Source organism: Eptatretus burgeri, chromosome 1 (genome assembly GCF_056783735.1).
Source record: "Eptatretus burgeri isolate ZD-2024b chromosome 1, Ebu_testis_v1, whole genome shotgun sequence".
NCBI lineage: Eukaryota > Metazoa > Chordata > Myxini > Myxiniformes > Myxinidae > Eptatretus > Eptatretus burgeri.
This window is the reverse complement of record NC_140961.1, coordinates 71719334-71741833: the sequence shown is the minus strand read 5'-3', so window position 1 is coordinate 71741833 and position 22500 is coordinate 71719334. Positions and strand designations below refer to the sequence as shown.

The following is a 22500-nucleotide window of genomic DNA, read 5'->3' as shown; positions in this document are numbered from 1 at the left end:
CACTGGCGTAACCACTTTTTTTTTTTTTTTTTACAATGTCATTTATCTACTATCATGCTTGGTGTTATAAATGAAGAAAGTAGGTGACAGTACATGACTTCAAATACTGAGGCAGAGTACACAAAGTTAAACAAGGATAACGGTAAGTTAACCTGGAGGAGGTCACATAAATCATGTACCAGTCAGTCAGATATACTGAGACCATCACCGGGTAGACTGCCCTCCGGTCTCGGGGATTATTCTGCCCAATGACAGTTTCTGCAAGCATTGTGACCACAATATGACTCTAAGCATCCAAAATAAAATCCTTGAAGTGTTTGGGCTGGTAACGTACACGGTTGGAGCGTCTTGGTGTCCAGACGGTTGGGGACACCGTTGGATGTTCCTCACAGGTGTCGCCGATGGCTTTGGAGTAACCAGGTCTACAGGTGTCAAGCCTCGGGGATGCATCAGAACCTCGATCTGGTACCTGGCCTACTCGGGATTGGGAAGGATTCAGCACTGTCGGCAGGTGAAGACAGCTCATAGGGGATGAATGGGGGTCTGGTGGCTTCGTTGCTGGTTGGAGGCATACGTCCTCGGTTTGTTGTGCAACACCATATCCCCGATTGCGAGGGAGTGGGAGCGTATCCTTCCAGTAGTCCCGGACTTTGTAGCATTCAGACTTTTTCACCCGATAAGCTGCACTCCTCAATTGGGACCCCACAAATTTACGTATGTTGCACCAGGGTCCATCGGTGGCAGAGACGAGGTAGCGGTTTCTTGCGCATGACTTGTTATGATCAGAGTACAAGTAGATCAAATCACTGACTTCCACTGACACATTGGGCTTGACGGACCCCATGGGTGCCTTCGACTTCTCACTATGGGGGTGGTTAATGGAACAAAGATGGTGTTGGGCTTGTATCATTTGCAAGTCCGAGAAAGGGATTTGTTGATTGGTGAACTGATCCCGCTGGCACCACATCTCTCGGGCCGAGAGTCCCCGTGCACGAACTCGTGAGTTCATACTGGCAGTGGCCAGTGCGAGGGTTAGTAGAGTTACTGGTTCTCCCATCGGCTCCTGTCGTAGAAGTTCGTCTTCACATTCACGAACTGGCTTCTCGGCGATGGGATTCTTGTTGGGATTTTTAATGCGACCAATCTCGATGCACATCCGGTGATGTTTAAGAAGCTCATCGTGGACCAGACGTGTGAAGCCGGGAGCCGGATCGGTGCGGATGACAGCAAGTGGTCCATCCAATGGTCGGAGCTCTATGCACAAGCGGATCAAGTTGTCGCTGAGAGTGATGTGTTGTTCATTCTCCACAATGCACGATGTGGTGTAGGAAGTGGAACATTCTCGCAATATAAGAACGAGCTGGTGATTGCGTTTGATGATATCTGCTGCGAAGGATACACCAACAGCATCAGGGTGTTCTCCAGTGGACTGCCTGGTAATGGTATGAGGAATGTTGCACAATGCAGCACACTGGTCACACCTCGAGGTTACCTGATCGATTGCTCTGTCCAAGTCAAGAGCATAAAAATAGCGGTGAATCACAGAACTGAGTTGATGACGACTCGGGTGATCCAGTTGAATGTGTAATGCTGTTAGTAAGCCATTGACTACCTGACGTGGGACAATAATGCACTCACATGCCGAGGACAGGGGTTGTCCCGACGGACTACAACTAGGCCATCTTTGGAAAGTGATGCAACCTGGAGGTAACGTTTGACATCCTTGATGTTGGTCGTTTTCTTCGATCCGTGGGTGTCCTGAATCAGGTGGGCATGAGTCCGCCTTAAGTCTGCGCACTCTGCCTGAACTGCGATCCAGGCAGTTCTGTTGGTGAAGGGCAGTTTGGTTCGGCCGGAAATAATGTCTTGGGCTGACACCTGCAGGACTACGGCCTCCTCCTCGCGTCTTATGAATGCATAAATTTGACAGGAGGTGCCGGTACAGTCTGGTGCATTGCGGCTGGCAAAATCAGATGGGGCATTGGCGGATCTTGCGAGGTGTCGTACGGTCGCTTGATAACGGCTGACGGTGGACAGGAATGTGGATAGACGAGGGCTCGCTGAAAACTCGCCATGACAGAGCTACTCATACGCTTGTACGCATGGCTTGCTATCAGTGAGAATGGATGCATGATGTTTAGATAGGATAATGAAGGGACTGAAGTGTTTTACTGATACAGCAATGGAAAGGGCCTCCACTTCACATGGAAACCAGGTAGGTTGGCGTCCGCGTAACTTTGTGCTAAAAAAACCCACAAGGTGAGGTCTTCCATTGCACGTGATGTACAGAGTTGATCCAATCCTCTTTTTTGACAGAACCATCCGTCGTGATCCATAGCTGATCACTTGGACGAGGAAGAGTAATTGTACGAGCTGACAAAAGAGCAGCTTGGGCTCTGTGGAAGGCAGAAATGTAACTCATCAGTCCACACAACTCTGTCCAGTGATTGGCATCGAGCCACAACATCATCCAAGGGGAATAAGAGAGCGGAGCAGTTGGGGATATCACGAGTGAGAACCTTATATGCCCCGATAAAGGATTTCATTCCCCTGACCTTCTCAGGAGCCGAACAAGGAGAGAGTGTAGCCACACGGTGTGGGCTGGCCTGGATAGTACCATTAGACCAGATCCATCCTAAGATGGTGGTGTTCTTTGGACATACAACTGTCTTCGTAGCAGAGAGGCGAAGTCGACATTTACGCAGAGCCTGCAACACCATTCTCCAGTTCTGGAGAAATTCGTCCAATGTGTCACCACCGCAATAGAGGTCGTCAGCAAGTTTGGCGACGGTCCCCTTCTCTAAGAGATCACCAAGGACGCGACACATGAGTTCTTCGAGTGCCGTCTCTGATCCAGGCATACCTATAGTGGATCTGGTATACACACGTATTCCCCGGAAGGGTGTGGCTACACCGCAGTACTTCATGGACTGGCGAGATAATGGGATTTGGTAGAAGGCACTCGTAAGGTCGGTCGTAATTACATACTTCCACTGAGCAATTTTGTGGAGGATGGAATCTACGTTTGGCATAAGAGAGGGTTGGGGCTTGCTGTATCGGCCCACATCAGCCCTGGCTGTGACTAAGCGGAACCCGCCACTGGGCTTCTTGATCAAGAATGAAGGATTCATGTATTCCACAGTAATCCCCATGTCCTCAGGGCGAGCAAAAACTCCAAGCTTTTCTAGTTCATCAAATTTGTGTTGTAGTTCACACAGTTTATCTTGCGCATACTGTGGTAGACGGCCTTTGCGTTGTGGAGGCTGAACGGGGCCCATGTTAACAACAGCCTCAAAGGGGGCTGCAGCACCATTGTAGCCTTGGAACACTGGGTCAAACACTTCATCATACTCTTCAAGAAGGGCACAAAACTTTGATCGTGTGTCAGAAGTGAACATGTTGTCAGGGTCGAGGGTGACAGTGGAAGAGTGTCCTGAGAGTGAAGTGAGTGTGCGTTTTAATTTGGGGGGGGGGGCTGGTCTCAGTATAGTCATCTGGGTGTTCTTTGGGTATGTACACAGGGCGGATTTGACAAAATTGCTCATGTCGTTTGAGAACTTGTGGTTCGTTAGTTAAATTGGGGATCCGAACCTTCCCGCTGATCCTATGGATGACACTCGGTGGGGGCCAGTACTCAATAGGTCGCAGCGACCTCGCACTGGGGGCATCCGTGCGAGGTTCGAGTGCGAACGCTAGGTCGATACTCGACATGTCACATGGAAGGACCATTTCGATGAACTCACCGGGCCACAGTGTAGTTGTGTGGGGTACGACATGATCCATACATACGACATGAGCTCGGCGTACTGCATGGCGATTAAGGCTCCCTTCCTGAGAACCATAAACGTATGTGGTGCCGTCACCCAGGATAACTTGATGCTTCGCAGGGCGGATTGAGATGTCATTAGACTCCATGAAAGGTGTTCCTGCTAGTACTTCTACGTCAAGATTTTCGACAACCAGGCCCTCAAACTGAAATTCCCTTCCGTCGCGAGTCAGTGTCAGTCTGGTCTTACCAACCACTTGAAGAGGGGAAGACCCATCAGCCTGACGAGCGGACTGTGCACTCTTCTGAATCTTGGCTCCAAACCTCCTTACAGTTGTCTCACGAATCAGGTTACCCGTGGCCCCACTGTCGATGGTAACTCGGGTTGAGTGGTGGCCGTGGAAGGTGTCTCGATATGGAGACTGGCGAGTCTGGCCCCTCGAGATAGTGGATGGTTCTGTATAGTCTATGTTATTTAACTGCCTTGTCCATATGGGCATATGTTACGTCTCCAGACTCGTCGTCTGACTCTTCAGTTATGCCAGCCACATGGCATGCTCTGGCGATGTACCGACGATCTCGTTCGGGGAGGAAAGGACACTCACTGAGGAAATGACTGTAATCAGTGCGGCATGCTTGTTTGCAGAGGGGACAGGACTTCGTAAGGTTGTAGGAACGAGTCCCCGAAAAGACTTGACGAGGTTTTGACGATGATGGGAACGATGCCGGGCGGGGGACCTGTGGTCGAGATGTTGAAGTGCGCAAGGACGTTGTATCTTCAGCAGCATGGAGCTCATCTAATAGTGAGTTAAGCGCCTGGGATATCTGTGGTTTGATGGAGGCTAAAGTGTGGGACCTGACTTCAGTTCCATGGCGTTGTTTGACGAGTCCGGGGAGTCCACTGTGGACAAGGCGAAGCCATGTGAGCACAATAAAGTTCTCCAATGAGGGAGATGATTCCTCATTTTCCGTGATCGCCTGGTTATGGTGGAAGATGCTGCCATCTTGTCGAAGCAAGTTATCCTCCACAAACGCCATCAGGCGTTGGTATAAGTCTTCATGGCACTCTCCAGGGTTATGGCGTATCGCCACAAAGTCAATGAAGTGTGCGCCTGTCGAATGGAATCCAAAATGTTGTCGAATCGATTGCCATATGTTGACTACAGAGGTGGAGTTTTGGACTGTGGTGTTGCGGGATATCGCAGGGCAGTAGTTTGCAATCTGACCCAACATAAGTTCCAGTACGTTGACTTTCTGTTGGGCAGTGTGACGCTGCACAACGGGGACATCCTCACCATCATCCACAAGTCCACGAAGAGGGAACGCTCTGCTCTTCTTCTCCCAGGTGACGCCCTCAGTGAGGAAGGGCGCAAAGTTGGGATCGAGTGATAAAATATAAAGAAAATTGTGTCTCCAATTTTCAAACGAGTTCACCGTTTCACTCTTGCTAAGTGACCACTGCTTTGGTGCGCGGTGTGTGGTGGCCATTTTGATGACGGGCACGTTGTACAGACGATGTTTATGACAGCTACAGAGTGAGCTGGTTGGCCGCTCACCTTCTTGTGAGGTGCGATTGGGGTTCGAAGATGGCTCTCGTAACAGGGACGTTCTGCCGATTGCCGTCTCCGGGGTGAAGAGTGCGTGGAATCGTATCCCCACGCTGCCACCACGCCACAGGGGTTAGAGGGAATCCCCAACGGAGCACAAAGGCCAAACACCAGTCTTGGTTTGGTTGAAATCAACTTTAACAAGTCAAATCCTTCAATACAGCGCGTGTGGTGAAGCAAATGAGTACACTAATGTTAAAATATGCAATTTATGCTTTTTCAGTTGAAAAACAATTAAAAAGCGTACTTAATATTTGAAATGTAAAAATCTTGTTATTATTGTGATAATCACCTTTATATATAACAGAAGGAATGAAATCGTTTGATACAGCGTGGCAGGAGGCCGCAAAAGAATGATTGTAAGTAAATTTCAACCACTAATGCATGAGGAAACACTTGTTTATGGCTAATATTAAAGAGAATGATGGCAAAAAAATAACTTAGCTTTCTGCGTTTGGCGCGAAATGCCATGGTGGACGGAAATGACGTCTCGTTCGTTCGTTCGTACATGAGGGGAGCGTTTCTTTGTTTTTTTTCCGTCAAGCAATAAATTAAATGGTTTTCACATATAACACATTAGTTTCACAAATTTCCATTGAAATACTCGGGTATTTCCGTCAATTGTCATTTCCGTCGAGGTTACGCACTGCATCTACCGGACGGCCGTCATTTGCTGTCTTGAGGCAGTGGGGGGGGGGGGGGGACACCGGACCCACCGGAGACGTGGTAGACGACGCCGGGGACATTTCAAACTCTGTGCAATTGTATACAGCGCACGCGCTGTAATAACACACACGATACAACGTGCCCGGCTAGGCCAAACCTTTCATGATACAGCACCCCTGCACGGTAACTCCGTGCAGCACACTCGCACAACGGATTCAACCACGTACTCGACTGGCACTGGGCGGTGTATAAACACGATTGGGTTTGATTTATATCGAATGAATATAAACCTTCCTTTGGTGCTTCGGTTCCTTGCCAGAAACCTTAGGAGGTGCAGTGCGTTTGGGCGGCATCGTGGGGCTTGGAGAAAAAACGTAGAAAATATTCGAAGTTCACAAGCGAAACTTTGTCTTGTGCATTGTGTGACCAGTCAAGCACCACGCATTATAATTTATTGCTTAAATAATTTATATTTTATATATTATTACCGTGATATACTGGGGGAATCTGCAGAAAAAAATAGTTAGGTTCCAAGGGAAAAACCGCGATGAAGCGGGGGCGTGATAGGTGAACCGCGATATAGCGGGGGATTACTATATATATATATATATATATATATATATATATATATATATATATATATATATATATATATATATATATATATATATATATATATATATATATATATATATATATATATATATATATATGTTTGTTTTTTTTGTACTGTATTTTAATAAACAGGTATAAATAATAAATTCCTGCATGGGGCTAGTGTGAAAAATTTTCAATTCAACCTAGGACTCGAACCCAAGGACTTGCGTGATGACAGCCCACTGAGCTATTTATTCTCTGGAATATCCTCAGATATTTCTCACACTAACACTGCAAACTTTATAATGGCCAACGTCTTACATGCCTGCTCGGCAGACCCCGCGTACATACAGTATATCTGTCTATTGCACAAAAAGGGTATTTACTATTCTGACTGGGATAACTTTTAAAACCTCTCGCTGGTGATCGGTTTTGGATATACAGCTTAGTATAAATTCTCCAGAAGTATAAGCACTCTTTCACATCCATGGTGTTGTCATTCAAGCTGTTATATCAGTTTGCATTTTTTTCTGTGATGTCGACTTAAAGCAAACCCAAAGCAATGGTTGGATTAGGAAAGAACATCGTCTGTAACGTGATGGAAAGTACTTTCCCGTTATAAATTAACCTGCCGTAGCCCTTCAAAATATTTTTATTTTTGTTTTTTTTCATTTCACACGATTAGTCTACGTGCATTGCATGCTATGATTTATGAACTGCATTGATTAGCATTGTGGGTGATCGTCATTGATGGATTTGATGACCGGAAGTCCCACCGACGCATTTCATTGAAGCACAAGAATGGGGACCAATGGAGCTAAGCTGGTTCGCAGTTGGTGCAGTTCCCCTTTGGCCTGGCACAAAGCTGCTTTCGTTTGTTGTTTGTCATGTCGGTGCCAACTTGATGATGCACAACATCTGGGACTTGCCTTAACTTGCTACCTGAACACTCGAGGGTTATGTTTTATTTCTGCATACCTAATGCTATTGCCTTGCTTTGTTTGCAGTGATTATTTATCAGGAAATGGCATTGTGTTGTTTTTACTAACTTGATCACCTCATTATCAAGGTCGGTGTTGAATCTGTATTTGCAATGGGCAGTCTGAGCCAACAGAGGAATAGGCAGTACTCCCCTCCCCTCCCCCCCCCCACCTAACAGGAATTTTCGAGTTATTTTAGCCTTCATGAATTTTGGGAAGGGAACAAAAAGTGATGAAGGATGGAAAGTGGAAAGGGATCAATGAAATATACAATACGACTAAACCCCCTTCCCCTTCCCCTCCCCTGCCTCCAGCAAGGTGAGGTATTCCTCTTGTTCTTTTGATGGATACCAACTATATTTACGAGGGCATGTTTAAAAAGTAATGCCTCCTATTCTTTTTCTACAAAACAAGTCAAGATATTCGAATGAAACAAAGCGCAATAGTCTGCACATTAGTTCTTCCCGCCACTGGGTGTGAAGTTTCATGAATCTGACACTAGATGTTTCAGTGCTACGTTCGTCAAGATGCCAGAGGGCAGCACAATGTTATCGGTGCTGTGAAATGCTGGAAATGAGAGTTGCAATGACGAATTGGAGATGAGATGACTGCAGTGCTTGGTGTGCACGCACCATTACGATCCTGAGAGTAAGAGACAGTCAATGGAGTACCGCCACAAAGGATCACCAACCCAGACTTGGCTCCGTCAGATTTTCAACTCTTCCCCAAACTTAAGGAACACCTTCATGGAGAACACCTTCATTTCTTCCGATGATGATGTCAAGGCCACTGTGAAGCGCTTATTAAGTCAGCAGGACGCAGAGATCTATCGTGATGGGTTCACAAAACGACATGAATGTTGGCAGAAATATGTGGACCACTGTGGTGATTATGTCGAGAAATAAATATATACCATCGTAAAATAATTGATGTTAGTACCTGTCTCTGTTTCATTCGAATATCTTTCCCTATTTTGTAGAAAAATAATAGAGGAATTGCTTTTAAGTACGTCCTTGTACGTGTGATGATATTGTCCACACGCTCCGAATGCGTTGCTCAATTCTCAAACAAATGGGTACAATTGAAAAAAACTTAAATTATCAAAGCAACGAGTTGTTTAATATACAGCATCACCTAATAACTTAAACAAATCATATCTGATTATGAGAATTGCAGATAATTGTGAGCAAATGCAATGTGGCTCCCCCTCTCCTCCCACACAACCTCCCCCCCCCCAATCCATCTACCTTGACCCATGTAAAATTAAAAGGAAGACTCGGGACTAATGCCTACCTGCTTTAGTCTGTAAGAGACTGTGGCAAGGTGTTTTCTTGTGCTCGAGTTTTGGCTGGATTGGTTTAGATATCAATGTTTGACTGGTCAAAAACCTTAATTTTGCATCCAAATTTAACGTTTGATTCCTTGTGAAATCTAAAGAAGCACCAAAGTAATGGCTGTCCACTTCGATCTGCAGGAGCCGTGGTCTGAATCTATGATTTTGCCAATTTTTGTCTGGATTGGATGAAATTTCAATGTTTGGCAGGCCTAAAATCTTAATTTTTGGACCAACCTTGAACTTTGAGCCCTGTATGGAAAGTGGTTTTCAACCTCAGACGACTCACCGTTGGGTCACGACCTCTCTGTGTACATCCGACTTGAGAGGCAAATTGTGCTCGTTTGGTGTCATGTTTGTGCGAGGAATGTGGAAATATAAAAACAGTGTCTGTATTTATACCCATTATGCTTGGGGACCATCTCAACATTGCAGTCAGTTTGGGTTGGGGTGAAGGGAGGGGGGACAAATTTAACTTTTTGTTTTAAACGGTACGCATTCTTTCCCTAAATTCCCACTGCCATATGTGGAGTTAGTGACAGACTATGGACGTTGAAGTCATATTTGCATGTTATCTACATAAGTTTTTTTTTTCTCTCTTCCCAACTCCATTTCCAGGCGTGGTGGGGCTTTTTCTTTTCCCAGCAGCCGCTCGGGCCGACGTGCCGTGCAGCCCTCCACGGAAGGAGACATTTCGGATGATGACTCTTCAGTTAGCAGTAAAGATAAAGACCTGAACGATGGGCAAGCCAACCAAACGGACTGATTTTCTGCTTACCCGCTTCTGATTCTCTCACCTTGTACTCTTGATCCCCCTTGCTCTCAACATGCATGCCCTGCCCTCTCCCTGGCTTGTCTTCGATTACTCGAAAGCGGTCAGACGGGGATGAGATCTTTTCGTTTGTTCATCATCACCAATCCTCCTCCACTCGGTTTTGATGCCAAATGCCACATTATGCGTTAGGATTTTTACGTTTTGCAGAGCGGTTAGCTTCTTGCTATATCTATTGCATTTCTCATTGAAATTGTTTGTAGACCATTTATCGAGAACAAATTTCTACCCAAAGGGGATGACTGATGTATGCACGGGAGCATAGCCCGTTGCTCCTATGAGGCCGCAACACATTGCAGTTTCCAGTGATGAAGCAATCTTTTGTCGTGTTATCATTTTTATACTGAAATTAGGAAGTTGCTTGCATTTTCTTCTTTTTTTTTTGGCTTCGTGTCAGACACCTTGTGGAGCTTTTGCACCTGTCCAAATTATGATTATCTTCTGTGCTTTATCAAAGCCTGTCTTTTATTGGCAAGGGAACTGTGAAGTTTTCAACTTTATGAAGGTTTTTTTTCTTTTCTTTCTGTGGCCCTGTTCTTTGATTATGCACATTTATCTAAAAATAAATAAAGAAAACAAACACTAATGTGGTGAAGTACAGCCACCGCTGTAAAATGAACATCGGTTGTTTCAGAACCGGGTGGCCTTTTTGCCGCCGAGCTTCCTCTGCTTTCGTGGGCACGTGAGCAAGGTTTTGCTTCTTGTTTTCCTGTGGTTGTGCTCTCGAGACCAAACTGCATTTTAAGCCATTTGATGTGCCGGAATGTTTGGAATTTGCTTCTGTGGCCCATGTGGATGGTTCAAATGACACGTCGTCGTCGATGCTGCTGCTGCCGCGGCCGTTGCTGCCGCCATCTTGTGATCAGTGTTAAGAAACGTGAGGGGCATGTTCGACCAGTATTTTGTTCTGACATGAAGATGATTGATGTTTGAAAGTATCCTACCACCCCCCCCCCCCACCCCTTCCCTCCTTTGGATAAAGGTATGAATTGATCTGAAATTGGGAAAACTATTTGCTTTGTGTTTTGCTTCTTCAAACCACCTCTTTGAATAGAGGAGAAACACATTGCAATTTTTGTAATGATCAATAAATGTGCTTTCTTATGCAACAGAGCGTACCCGATAATTGGATTTGCACGTTGTGTGCATCAATGCAGTGCGTGCACCACAGATTCTGCCAATGAAGTAGGTCCTGTAATCCGGTGGTGTCGGTGTCAGCGTAAATGAATGATGTAGGTGATCATAAGCACTGAGAGGGTTCTTTTTTTTTTTCTCCACAGGTGTTTATCTGTGATCATGTCTTATAAGCTATCACTTGGCCATAATGTGGGAGGTGTTGGCCAAATTGATATTTTAGTTTAATTTTGGCATTTAAACAGACTTCTATAATCGGTAGGAAAAGTGCCTTAGATATTGTTATTTTGAACTTTTCTTCAGCGAACTGTGGAAGTGGCACATTAAAAAAAAAATATTCTTCGTCTTTTTGCGATGTCCGAAGCCTTTGTTTCAACGTCTGTACGACAAAAGGCTAAGTTGCCAATGACCCATCTTAACCTGCCACTTTGTTTGATGGGAGGCTTTGTCAAACCATGGAGGTTCAACAACCAGCCAGTGATTATTCCTTCCAAGTGTGATCATGTGCAACAGAAATTGAAGAGCCAAGTGCTGTTTATTTTTTGATATGCAATACCACTTGCTATTTAAGATGTTCCCCTTCAACAACCTGGGGTACTAGTTTACTCTACTGTGTAAACCTTTATCGCATTAATCTTGTTCAAATGAGTTAATCATTTCTTTGCATCCTGAGACATTGTTATGACATGTGCATTAAAACTGGCGAACATTTCCTGAGTATTACTGTTAATTGTATGTTTGGGAGAAGAGCAAAAATGTTGGTGAAGAATATACTGCACATGCACAAAATGAAGGGAAAGAAAGTATTCTATCTCTATATATCTTTATATCTTAATCTCTATATCCTCTCTCTTTCTCTTTCTCTTTTGCTCTCTTTTTCTCTCTCTCTCTCTCTCTCTCTCTCTCTCTCTCTCTCTCTCTCTCTCTCTCTCTCTCTCTCTCTCTCTCTCTCTCTCTCTCTCCCTCTCTCTCTCTCTCTCTCCCTCTCTCTCTCTCTCCCTCTCCTCTCTTTATCCATCTTTCTCTTTCTCTCTCTCTCTTTCTCTCTCTCTCCCTCTCTTTTCTCTCTTTCTCTTTTTCTCTCTTTCTCTTTTTTCTCTGTTATAGATAATTTGTTGTGTCCACAGGAAAAAAAAAAGTCCAGATCAAAGAAAATACGACTACAACTACTAATCCACATGTCCAGCTCAGGGGCATCGCGACCCCCTTGGGGAGTTGGCCCTTTTTGCACTTCGTTCCTTTGGGAAGATCAAAAGAAATGAATGCTATCAATATGGGATGTTATCCAAAAACTCAGGTATGGGATTTTAAATACACATGTTTCACCTGCAAAACATGAATATCTTTGCGGTTTTCTCTTGCACCATTCTTTGCATTTTGAATATCCAGGTTTAAATAATAATTTACGGTGTTTTCCTTTTTATGCCATCGCTGATGAAGTCGCCAGAGGCATGTTCTTGGGTTGTCCGTCCATCCGTGCGACCGTGATAGGTTTTTATTCCAGTGATAACTTGAGAACAGCTGAAGGGATCTAAGTTATCTATCTATAATTCCAGCAATCTCTGTGTGTGTCTGTCTGTCTGTTTGTCTGTCTGTGACCGCCGTTTCTCGACGACCGCCAGTCCAATCTCATTGAAACTTGCCAGGAATATTGCCGGGGACCCGCGGATGTGCCTTTTCAAGGTTTGATATCAATCGGACAAGCGGTTCCCAAGTTACGGCCATGTATCTGTGAACCAATGACAGGACACAGTGCTATGACGTCACAATTAATGTTTATTTGGTTTTTTTTTTTTTTTTGAAGGATTGACGTCACAATTCTTCTTCTTTTGGTATGATGTCACAATCAACACTGGGGACCTGGGTATGTGCCTTTTCAAAGTTTGATATCGTTCTTCCTCATCCACTTCAGCTGTTTCCCAAGTGTCTCCCAAGGTTTGAAAGCTGTTCTTTCCCAAGGTTTGAATTAATTAATTAATCCCAAGGTTTGATTATTATTTAATTATTAATTTATTTAATTATTTACTCCCAAGGTTTAATTATTATTCAAATTATTAATTAATCCCAAGGTTTGAATTTTCCTGAGGGAAACAGCTGTTTCCCAAGGGTTTGAAAGCTGTTTTTTCCCAAGGTTGGAATTAATTGTTGTGCTTGGTAGACATTTGTGAATACATTTACAGAGAGAGGGGCGAGAGAGAAGGGCGAGAGAGGGGGGTGAGGCGGGGGCAAGAGAGGGGAGGGGGTACAGAGGAGGGGAGAGAGAGAGGAGGGGGAGAGAGAGAGAGGGGTGGCAAGAGAAGGGGGAGAGAGGGGGTGGGAGGGGCGCAAGAGAGGGAGGGAGAGAGAAGGGTGAGAGGGGGGCAAGAGAAGGGAGAGAGAGAAGAGTGAGAGGGGGCAAGAGAAGGGAGAGAGAAGAGTGAGAGGGGGGCAAGAGAAGGGAGAGAGAAGGGCGAGAGGGGGGCAAGAGAGGGGAGGGACAGAGGAGGGGGAGAGAGGGGGGCGTCACAATTCTTCTTCGTTTGATATGACGTCACAATTGATGTTGGGGACCTGATACTGCAGGCACGAAGCTGCACATACTGGCACGCCCCTACGGGCCTGCACTAGTCTATCTATAATTCCAGCAATATCTGTGTGTGTGTCCGTCTGTCTGTATGTGTGTCTGTCTGTGACCGCCATTTCTCGACAACCACTGGTCCGATCTGATTGAAACTTGCCAGGAATATTGCTGGGGACCCACGGATGTGCCTTTTCAAGGTTTGATGTTAATCGGAAGAGCGATTCCCAAGTTACGGCCATTTATTTATCAATCAATGACAGGACACGGTGCTATGACGTCACAATTAAAAAAAATTCCCACGTACGGCCACGCACGTACGGGCACGCACCTACGGGCGGGCCCGCACTAGTTATACATAATTCTACTAAGTATGACTTGGATCCCTTCAGCTGTTCTCAAGTTCTCAAGTAAGCTGTTCTCAATAATTTACGGTGTTTTCCTTTTTATGCCATCGCTGATGAAGTCGCCAGAGGCATGTTCTTGGGTTGTCCGTCCATCCGTGCGACCGTGATAGGTTTTTGTTCCAGCGATAACTTGAGAACAGCTGAAGGTATCGAAGTCATACTTAGTACGATTATGTATAACTAGTGCGGGCCCGTACGTGCATGGCCATACGTGCATGCCCGTATGTTGGGAATTTTTTTTTTATTGTGACGTCAATCATGACGCCATAGCATCGTGTCCTGTCATTGGTTAATAAACTAGTATGGGCCCGTCGGGGCGGGCCCGTAGGTGCGTAAACGACGACTGGATTGGGGCATTATTTCAATTAGATTGGACCAACCGTATCATAAATGGCCATAACTTGGGAAACATACTCAGGTCCCCAGCGTCAATTGTGACGTCATATCAAACGAAGAAGAATTGTGTTGACCCTCTCTCTCACCCCTCCTCGCTCGCCCCTCTCTTGCCCCCTCTCTCCCCCCTCTCTTCCCCCTCGTCTCGCCCTTCCTCTCTCCCCTCTCCTCTCTCGCTCCTCTCTCTCGCCCCACTCTCACCCCCTCTCCTTTCCCCCTCTCTCGCAGATATTGGTCGACAGATAAATGGCCGTAACTTGGGAACCGCTCGTCCGATTAATATCAAACCTCGAAAAGGCACATCCGCGGGTCCCCAGCAATATTCCTGGCAAGTTTCAATCAGATCGGACCGTCAATCATGCAAAAAAAATATAAATAAAAAAAACAAATAAATAAACATTAATTGTGATGTCATTCGTGATGTCATAGCACAGTGTCCTGTCATTGGTCGACAGCTAAATGGCCATAACTTGGGAACCGCTCGTCCGATTGATATCAAACCTTGAAAAGGCACATCTGTGGGTTCCCGGCAATATTCCTAGCAAGTTTCAATGAGATCGGACCGGCGGTCGTCGAGAAACGGCTGTCGCAGACAGACAAACAGACACACACACAGAGATTGCTGGAATTATAGATAGATGTAATGGGCCCGACGATATGTTCTCGTGTATCATGTATTACGTGGTGGAGTGGTGTGTGTGTGTGTGTGTGTGTGTGTGTGTGTGTGTGTGTGTGTGTGTGTGTGTGTGTGTGTGTGTGTGTGTGTGACCGTGTGGTGTTGGAGAGTGGTGTGTGTTAGCGTGTGTTGGGGAGGGTGGAAGAAGTGTGCATGCACGTTGGGTTGGAGAGTGGAGATGGGGGGTGTGTGTGTGTGTTTTGGAGAAGGGGGGAGGGTTGTGTGTGTGTGTGTGTGTGTGTGTGTGTGTGTGTGTGTGTGTGTGTGTGTGTGTTGCAGTTTTATAAACCCATGCTGAAATTGAAACGCACACAGCACATAGACTTTTAGAATAGTTATCTCAGTAATGAACGTTAAGAATAGGTCAGGGTCAGGTATGGGAGCATGTGCCAGAACAGCGCGTCGCTGCGGCCACTTTCCGTCGGTACTCCAGGGGCCTCTGTCTGGCCATCCCCCAGGCAGATGCCAGGCCCATCCCCATCTCCTTGAGATGATGGTCAACCTGTTGCAACCATGAGGCACGTGGTCGGCCCACTGGCCTCCTCCACGCATGAGACTCCCTTGCTGAGAGAATCTGGTGAGCAGGATCAGCGTCAGGAAAACGAGCCACATGTCCATACAGCCGCAACTGACGCTCACGGACTATGCAGGTAACAAATCTCATCCGAGTTTCTCTCAGCAACCGCTCGTTGGACACAAAATCCGACCAGCGATAGCCAAGGATTCTCCGAAGAGACCTGGTACCAAAGGAATTAAGTCTCCGTCTCAGATCCTTGGTCAGAGTCCAAGTCTCGCACCCATAGAGCAAGACTGGAAGTACCAAGGACCTGAAGACTCGGACTTTCGTCCTCCCGCACAGGTACCGGCAGCGCCACACCCCATGATCCAGTGAATCCATGACTCCCCAGGCCCGACCCAGACGTCTATTGACCTCTGACTCGCAGCCAGCAGAGACATGAATATCACTGCCAAGGTAAGTGAATCTCTCCAGGACCTCAACATCCTCACCACAAACAGGCACAGACAGGACAGCAGCATCCAAGATGTCACCGAAAGCCTGGATCTTAGTTTTGACCCAAGAAACCCGTAATCCCAACGGCTCCGACTCCTCATTCAGCACCTCGAGGGCCCCCAAGAGGATGTCTAAAGTCTCCGCAAAGATGACGGCATCATCTGCAAAATCAAGGTCCGAGATCTTGACATTCCCAAACGATGCACTGCAACTTGATCTCTCTGACATCCTCCCTAGAATCCAGTCCATACAAGTGCTGAAAAGTGTGGGGGCCAGTACACATCCCTGACGAACTCCAGTAACAACTGGAAATAAGTCAGAGATGGTACCACCACACTTCACAGCACTCTCAGTATCAGAGTAGAGTTCAGACATCAGATCGATCAGTTTTGGTGGCACCCCACGAAGACCAAGAATCCTCCAGAGGACATCCCGATTCACTGAATCAAACGCAATAAACCCCTATAGGGGTTTATTGTGTAATTAAATGCGTTGGTTGGGTCGTTAGCGCCCCGTCAAACCGTCTGGAGAACAGAGGCATCAGTGCGTGATGATGTGTGCTGTGACAGCCGTTATCACAGGGTGTGCATGTTTTATGCCCTGGCGTTAACGTGTGCTACGTGCAGCAGCATTCTGGAATGCGTGCCAAATTCTCCCATTCCCCTTTATTGTTGAAAGCCCCACAAAGTCTTTGTTTGTCTGTCCATCTGTCGGGACGTCTACCCTATAATGTAATTTATTGCCGTCTTCCCCTGTGCTGTATTTTGTTTCCCTAATCCCCGTTTATTCCCCTCCACCCAAAATGACTAGCAAATGCACCAAGACACGACCCAGCCTCCCTAAAATGATTGTCCCATTCCCTGGCTTTGTGGCATGAACATTGTTGGACGTTTGGGGTTTGTCCCAGGAGCATGGGGGTAGAAGGGATTCCCCCCCCCCCAATGATCAGTGCAGAGCTCTGTTCATGATGACAGCCGGAAGGACCAAATGACTGAATATCCCACCAGGCGGCAGAATGGACGGGGCTGCAGAGAAATCTTCCAATGGCTGGCATGGGGCCAGCTCTTGGGGTCTGACGTGGCACAAAGGCTGGTCCCGGGCTACCTCGGGGGATGTGACATGTGGCTTTGCCCCCAGGGCTATAAAGCTGCGCTCAGCATGCTGATTTGCTCTCTCTGTCATCGCCCCTGAGCTACCTTGGTCCTGGTTGTCGCACTGTCTTTCTTATTTTGCCTCGAGCTATCAGGGTCTTGGCCGTGGCACGAGCTTGTTCTCTCTCTGCCTGGGTCGTCACACTTGTTTCTTCCCTGGTCTTGGACACGTTGGTTCATGCTCCCGACGGCACTGGTAGTGGAAACCCTTGGTGGTGGAGAACAGTGTCGGGGGCATTTCAAAGAGCAGTACCAAGTTGGGGAGGGTGACAGTGATGTGCGTACCAGTCCCAATTTGGCTCCCTGTGTGTATGGTTTGATGGGTAGCCTGTTTTGTTAGCCAGTTGGAAAGGCATAGGTTAAATCTACAACTTGTACATTTGCTGTCCTTATCTATAAATACATACATTTATTGCTCTTTTTTTTATTGCTTTTCCCTTTTCTGGCCCCAGTTTCCCTTTGACGCCATTAAAAGCTCTTAAGTTCCCCTCCCTCCTTCCCGTACCCCTCATTGCTCATTGCAAATAAATTATTCATGTTATATTTCCAATCTGCCCGTAGTTGGCCTTTCTTACATTGGTCCAGCAATGTCTGTATGTAGATTAGCGAAGAAGTTATAATTCCCCACTAATTGGCTCTCGTATCAGTCCGTCATTGTGCTGGCGGAAAGCTCGGCCGCATTAATCACGATCCAATAAAGATAATAGCATAATTGCAGAGGGTGTGATTCCCCAATAAGGAGATCATGTGTTCCGAGGTAAACGGTGTCAGATGGAGGACCCTAAGTCACGTGGTCAAGCTATTGGCATTCACAGTCGTTTAGCAACCCGCAACGACACGAAGTTCTTCGTGTGCCACAGCCTGTGATTCCCGGTGAGTCTGGGGAGAACCAGGGATACCTCCCACCATTGTCGTACCCCCGCGACCCCATGTCCACAACATATATATATATATATATGTGTATCTACTATACTAAAAAGATAGAATATGTATGTATGTTTGTTTGTGTGTATATTTGTTTGTTTGTTTGTGTGTCCTTCAGAGGCGGCCGAGCCGTTGGATGGAATGAGATGAAACTTGGCATGAGTGATCCTTGGGACATGAGAACGGACATGGGGGGATCGAGTTCAAGGTCAAAGGTCATGGGGTCAAGGTCACCGGGTAACTTCAATTTCTCAATTTCGTCCGATCGAGACGGGACCAACGCCATTCGAGAGATAATCAAAATTAATACTGAAGGACCAATTTTGTGCCCCGTCTGTGACGGGGTTTCGGCTCATATACCTATGTTTGGATAGTGACTGTTTCTGTCTATTAAATAATACCATGTCAGAATAATTTGATGCATCAGATATTCATTAAAATAGAGGCAAATGCTATTCCGAGCTGATGTCACCAAAATATAAATAGGTAAAACAAATTGAATTGGCAATCAGTGACCCTTTGGCACTTCACCTCGGCCTCACATCCATACCAAGGGACAAACTCAAAACCTATTCTTGCAACAAAATAAAAAAACAGCAGGCCATTTTCACCATGCACATGGAAACAGGCAGGACAGGCAGCTTAATGTTCATCTCGAGGAGAGTGTGTGTTGTGTTTGCTCAAGCAAAAGCAGAAAAGCAGCTTTATAGTCAAATGCAATGTCTTTCTCAAGCCCATAACAAATAAAAAATTGTAAGCAACTTAATATCACTGAACCATTTTGCCATCCAAGCAGCAAATTATCCCAATAAGCCTGTTTTGGTAGATCGAATTTGGCGAGCGACCCTATCCTGCGCGGGTGGGCAATTGGCACGGTCGTGGTGGGGTTAAACCCCCACCCGTGACTAGCTCCCGGCGTTGTTCCGAGAGGGTCACGACAGAATTGTCCGTCCGGTGGGCGAGGCTGCCGCCATTCGAGTCGAGCGGCCGATCGCACGCCGGCGGGCGCGAATTCGCAACAATATCACTGCCAAGGGAAGTGAATCTCTCCAGGACCTCAACATCCTCACCACAAACAGACACAGACAAGACAGCAGCATCCAAGATGTCATTGAAAGCCTGGATCTTAGTTTTGACCCAAGAAACCCGTAATCCCAGCGGCTACGACTCCTCATTCAGCACCTCGAGGGCCCCCAAAAGAATATCTAAAGTCTCTGCAAAGATGACTGCATCATCTGCGAAATCAAGGTGCGAGATCTTGACATTCCCAAACGATGCACCGCAGCTTGATCTTTCCAACATCCTCCCAAAAATCCAGTCCATACAAGTGCTGATAAGTGTGGAGGCCAGAACACACCCCTGACGAACTCCAGTAACAACTGGAAATAAGTCAGAGATGGTACCACCACACTTCACAGCACTCTTGGTACCAGAGTAGAGTTCAGACATCAGATCGATCAGTTTTGGTGGCACCCCACGAAGACCAAGAATCCTCCAGAGGACATCCCGATTCACTGAATCGAACGCTTTACAGAGATCAACATAGGCTGCAAGCAGCCCCTGCCGAAACTCTCGTCTGTGTTCGCTGAGGACACAAAGAGCAAGGATACGGTCAATTGTTGACCTCTTTGGTGTAATGCCTGACTGCTCTGGACGCTGGTGCTCAAGCAGATGGTGGCGAACCCTATCAAGAATTATCCGAGCAAAGACCTTGCCCGGCACTGAGAGCAGCGTCACCCCTCGGGAGTTGTTGCAGTCTTGGTGATCACCCTTCCCTTTCCAGAAAGGGACAACAAGGCCCCTCTTCCAGTCAGTTGGGATGATGCCTGTGTTCCAGGCAGAGCACAAAACTGCATGCAACGACATGAGTGCAGCATTGCCACCAGCCTTGAGAAGTTCAGCTTGGATGCCACAGATCCCTGGAGCTTTACCCTGTTTCAACCGGTTCACCGCAGCCCGCTGGGATTTCCACAAGCGAAGGTGGACCACAATTGATTGGAGGGTCAGCAACAGAGATTGCAACACCATTGACGTCCAATTCGACAACTGGTGGATCAGCCTGGTACAACTGCTCAGAGTAACCGGCCCAGTGGGCCTTCACTTCAGACTCCTCTGTTGAGAGCCTACCACTCTCTGCTCGAATTGCAGTGTTCTAAGGGATGGGCTTGGATGAACGCAATGCGCGAATTCCCCAGTAAGCAGGACGAGAATCACCTGTCCACAGGTGATGCTCTACACCCTCACAGATTCCTCGCACATAGGCCTCCTTGTCCACCCTTAGTGCACGTACAGTTTTACGCCTCAGCTCCCTGAACAGCTCAGCTCTGCCATTCAGCCTGGCCCTGTGACTCTGGTCAATGGTATCCAGTGTCCCTTGAGAGACAAAATTCTTCTTTGCCCTGCGGTGAGTTCCAAGGCATCCACCGGCAACATCAAGGACGGTGGTCTTGAAGGTAACTCTTCAGGACCCCCCAAAGGAACCAGACACCCCAAATGTCCACTCACCCTGTTCGCAAACTCCTCAGCTACTCTCTCATCCTTGAGCTTGCCAGCATCCAGCCTAGGCTGGGATGGTACCATTCTCCAGGATTTAAGGTGCAGCTTTAGAGTTGTTACAACAAGCCGGTGGTCAGTATTGAGGAACTGAGCACTCCGGTAGACCCTGCAGTTCTGGATCATCCTCCAGCGACCGTCAATGAGGACATGGTCAATCTCCTTTGCCACACCGCCAGTGTTGGAATACCAAGTCCAGCGATGAGCTTGTGGGCGCTGAAACCATGAACCAGCCACCCTAAGTCCATGACTTCTTGCAAAGTCAAGGAACTTAGTGCTATTCTGGTTCATAGTTCCTGACCCATGGGGACCAACACACACCTCATAACCATCCCTATCAGTTCCAGGCGATGCATTTAAATCCCCCAAGACTCGAAGTGTATCTCGTCTGGGGCACTGATCAACCACAGACTCAAGCTTGTTGAAGAATGTGTCCTTCACGGTGAGGTTACTCGCCTCAGTCGGAGCATAAACAGAGACCAGGGAAATGACACCTAAGAAGTGACGAATCCTTAATCTCATAATACGCTCGTTGACCGGTGTTACCTTAATTATCATTGGGGTCAGCTTATTGGACACAGCTACAGCAACTCCTTGGGTATGGTAACCATCAGAGCTACCAGACCAATAGTAGGTGTAACCACCCACCATTATCTCGCCGCAATCCGGTCTCCGAACCTCAGAGAGAGCTGCAATCCCGATGTCCAAACGCTTGAGCTCAAATGATAACAGACAGGTGATCATCCTCTCTTAGGGATAGGACATTCCAGGCAGCCACGCGAAGGGACCGCCTCAGGTTAACCCAAGGAGACCGCCGTCTGGTGGTCGACACCTCAGCACCACTCCAACACACTCTCCCGCAATCTGACCCAGGGATGTTACCCCGTGGTTTCCCTCCTTTCATCAAAGATTGGGGGTCCCCAAAGCTTTGCCCCACTCCCATCATCCGGTGAGCTGCTCTGCGAAGGGAAGCTGCACAGGAAGTACTCCCACGGAGTCGGTTTTCAGATTTTTTTGCGTTTGTGTGTTTTGCGGAACGAAGGGTTTTACGGTGGCCGGAATGCAAATCCTGCCACCAATCTCCTAATAAGAAATAACCCAACTGCAGGAGGACGTCTGCAGACACAGTTGGGCACTAGATATGGATGGCCGTTGGCTCACAAGGAGCTCCTCCACCCTTTGATGATTCACATGAATCATTCACTACAGAATCGTTCACATGACCGCAAAAAAACCCCAAAAACACTTGAATTATACTGGTCTTTGAGAACATCCATCCGAGGGATGGCACACACATTCATGAATCATCCTGCCTTCAAAACACCAGGATGACAGTTTATAGATTCAAACCCAGGATAGACAGCTCAGTGGTGAATTTGCATCTCTTGGCTGTCCTGCCAGTCATGATAATATATTGCTATGTGGCAAGGGGGGGGGATCCATAGATAGGTTGTCTTTAAATCAATAGTGTGGACCATGTGAATCTTGTGGCGAAGATTTACACTTGCATCAGGGAAAATGTCAGAGGCAAGTTGTCTTGTAAAACGTGCGCCGAGAAGGCAGTGAAGGTAAATTCTAAAACATATAGGGTAAAATTGTTGTGTAAAACGTGTAAAACAGGTGAAGCCAGGTGGAAATGTAGTGGGCATCGAAAAACACCAATTGGCCTATGAAATGTGCTTTTCAGGATGTAAATGGATGCCTCCAAAGCACCAGGGGCAAGCTGGTGGTTATGCTGTCACGCATAAAGGGCCACAGGATTGGTGCCTTGTGTGCCGTAGGGCAGGATGGCCAGAACGAAGGTGACACCCACACCATTGGGCGGTCAATAATGGCACCCGCCACACAACGGCAGTCCCAGAGTTGATGAGGGCTGTGACTGCGCTTGTCTGAGCCAGTTGGACTTGGGCCT

General features: G+C 47.0%; 2 protein-coding genes and 1 long non-coding RNA gene across 14 annotated transcripts in view; all 3 read left to right on the top strand.

Moving 5' to 3' along the window:
* Positions 1-11627, top strand: part of LOC147034722 (myosin-10-like) — a 242334-nt gene extending 230707 nt beyond the window's left edge. For 8 of the 10 annotated variants that reach the window (XM_085887757.1, XM_085887728.1, XM_085887744.1 and 5 more), the window contains one exon: positions 9568-11627. In XM_085887757.1, coding sequence (XP_085743883.1) covers positions 9568-9715 — 148 coding nt within the window. In that variant the 3' untranslated portion in view covers positions 9716-11627. The remainder of the gene's footprint in view (positions 1-9567) is intronic. The other 2 variants (XM_085887750.1, XM_085887734.1) reach the window with 1 other exon arrangement.
* A 122-nt stretch (positions 11628-11749) lies between these two features.
* LOC147034720 (uncharacterized) overlaps positions 11750-22500 on the top strand; it is a 73855-nt gene continuing 63104 nt past the window's right edge. For all 3 annotated transcript variants that reach the window (XM_085887819.1, XM_085887792.1, XM_085887802.1), the window contains exon 1: positions 11750-12212. The gene's annotated coding sequence lies outside the window, so the exon portion shown is untranslated. The remainder of the gene's footprint in view (positions 12213-22500) is intronic.
* Positions 16232-22500, top strand: part of LOC147034721 (uncharacterized) — a 6404-nt gene continuing 135 nt past the window's right edge. The window contains exons 1-2 of the long non-coding RNA XR_015059930.1: positions 16232-18272; positions 22276-22500. The exon at positions 22276-22500 is cut by the window's right edge and continues 135 nt beyond it. This is a non-coding gene — a long non-coding RNA (uncharacterized LOC147034721). The remainder of the gene's footprint in view (positions 18273-22275) is intronic.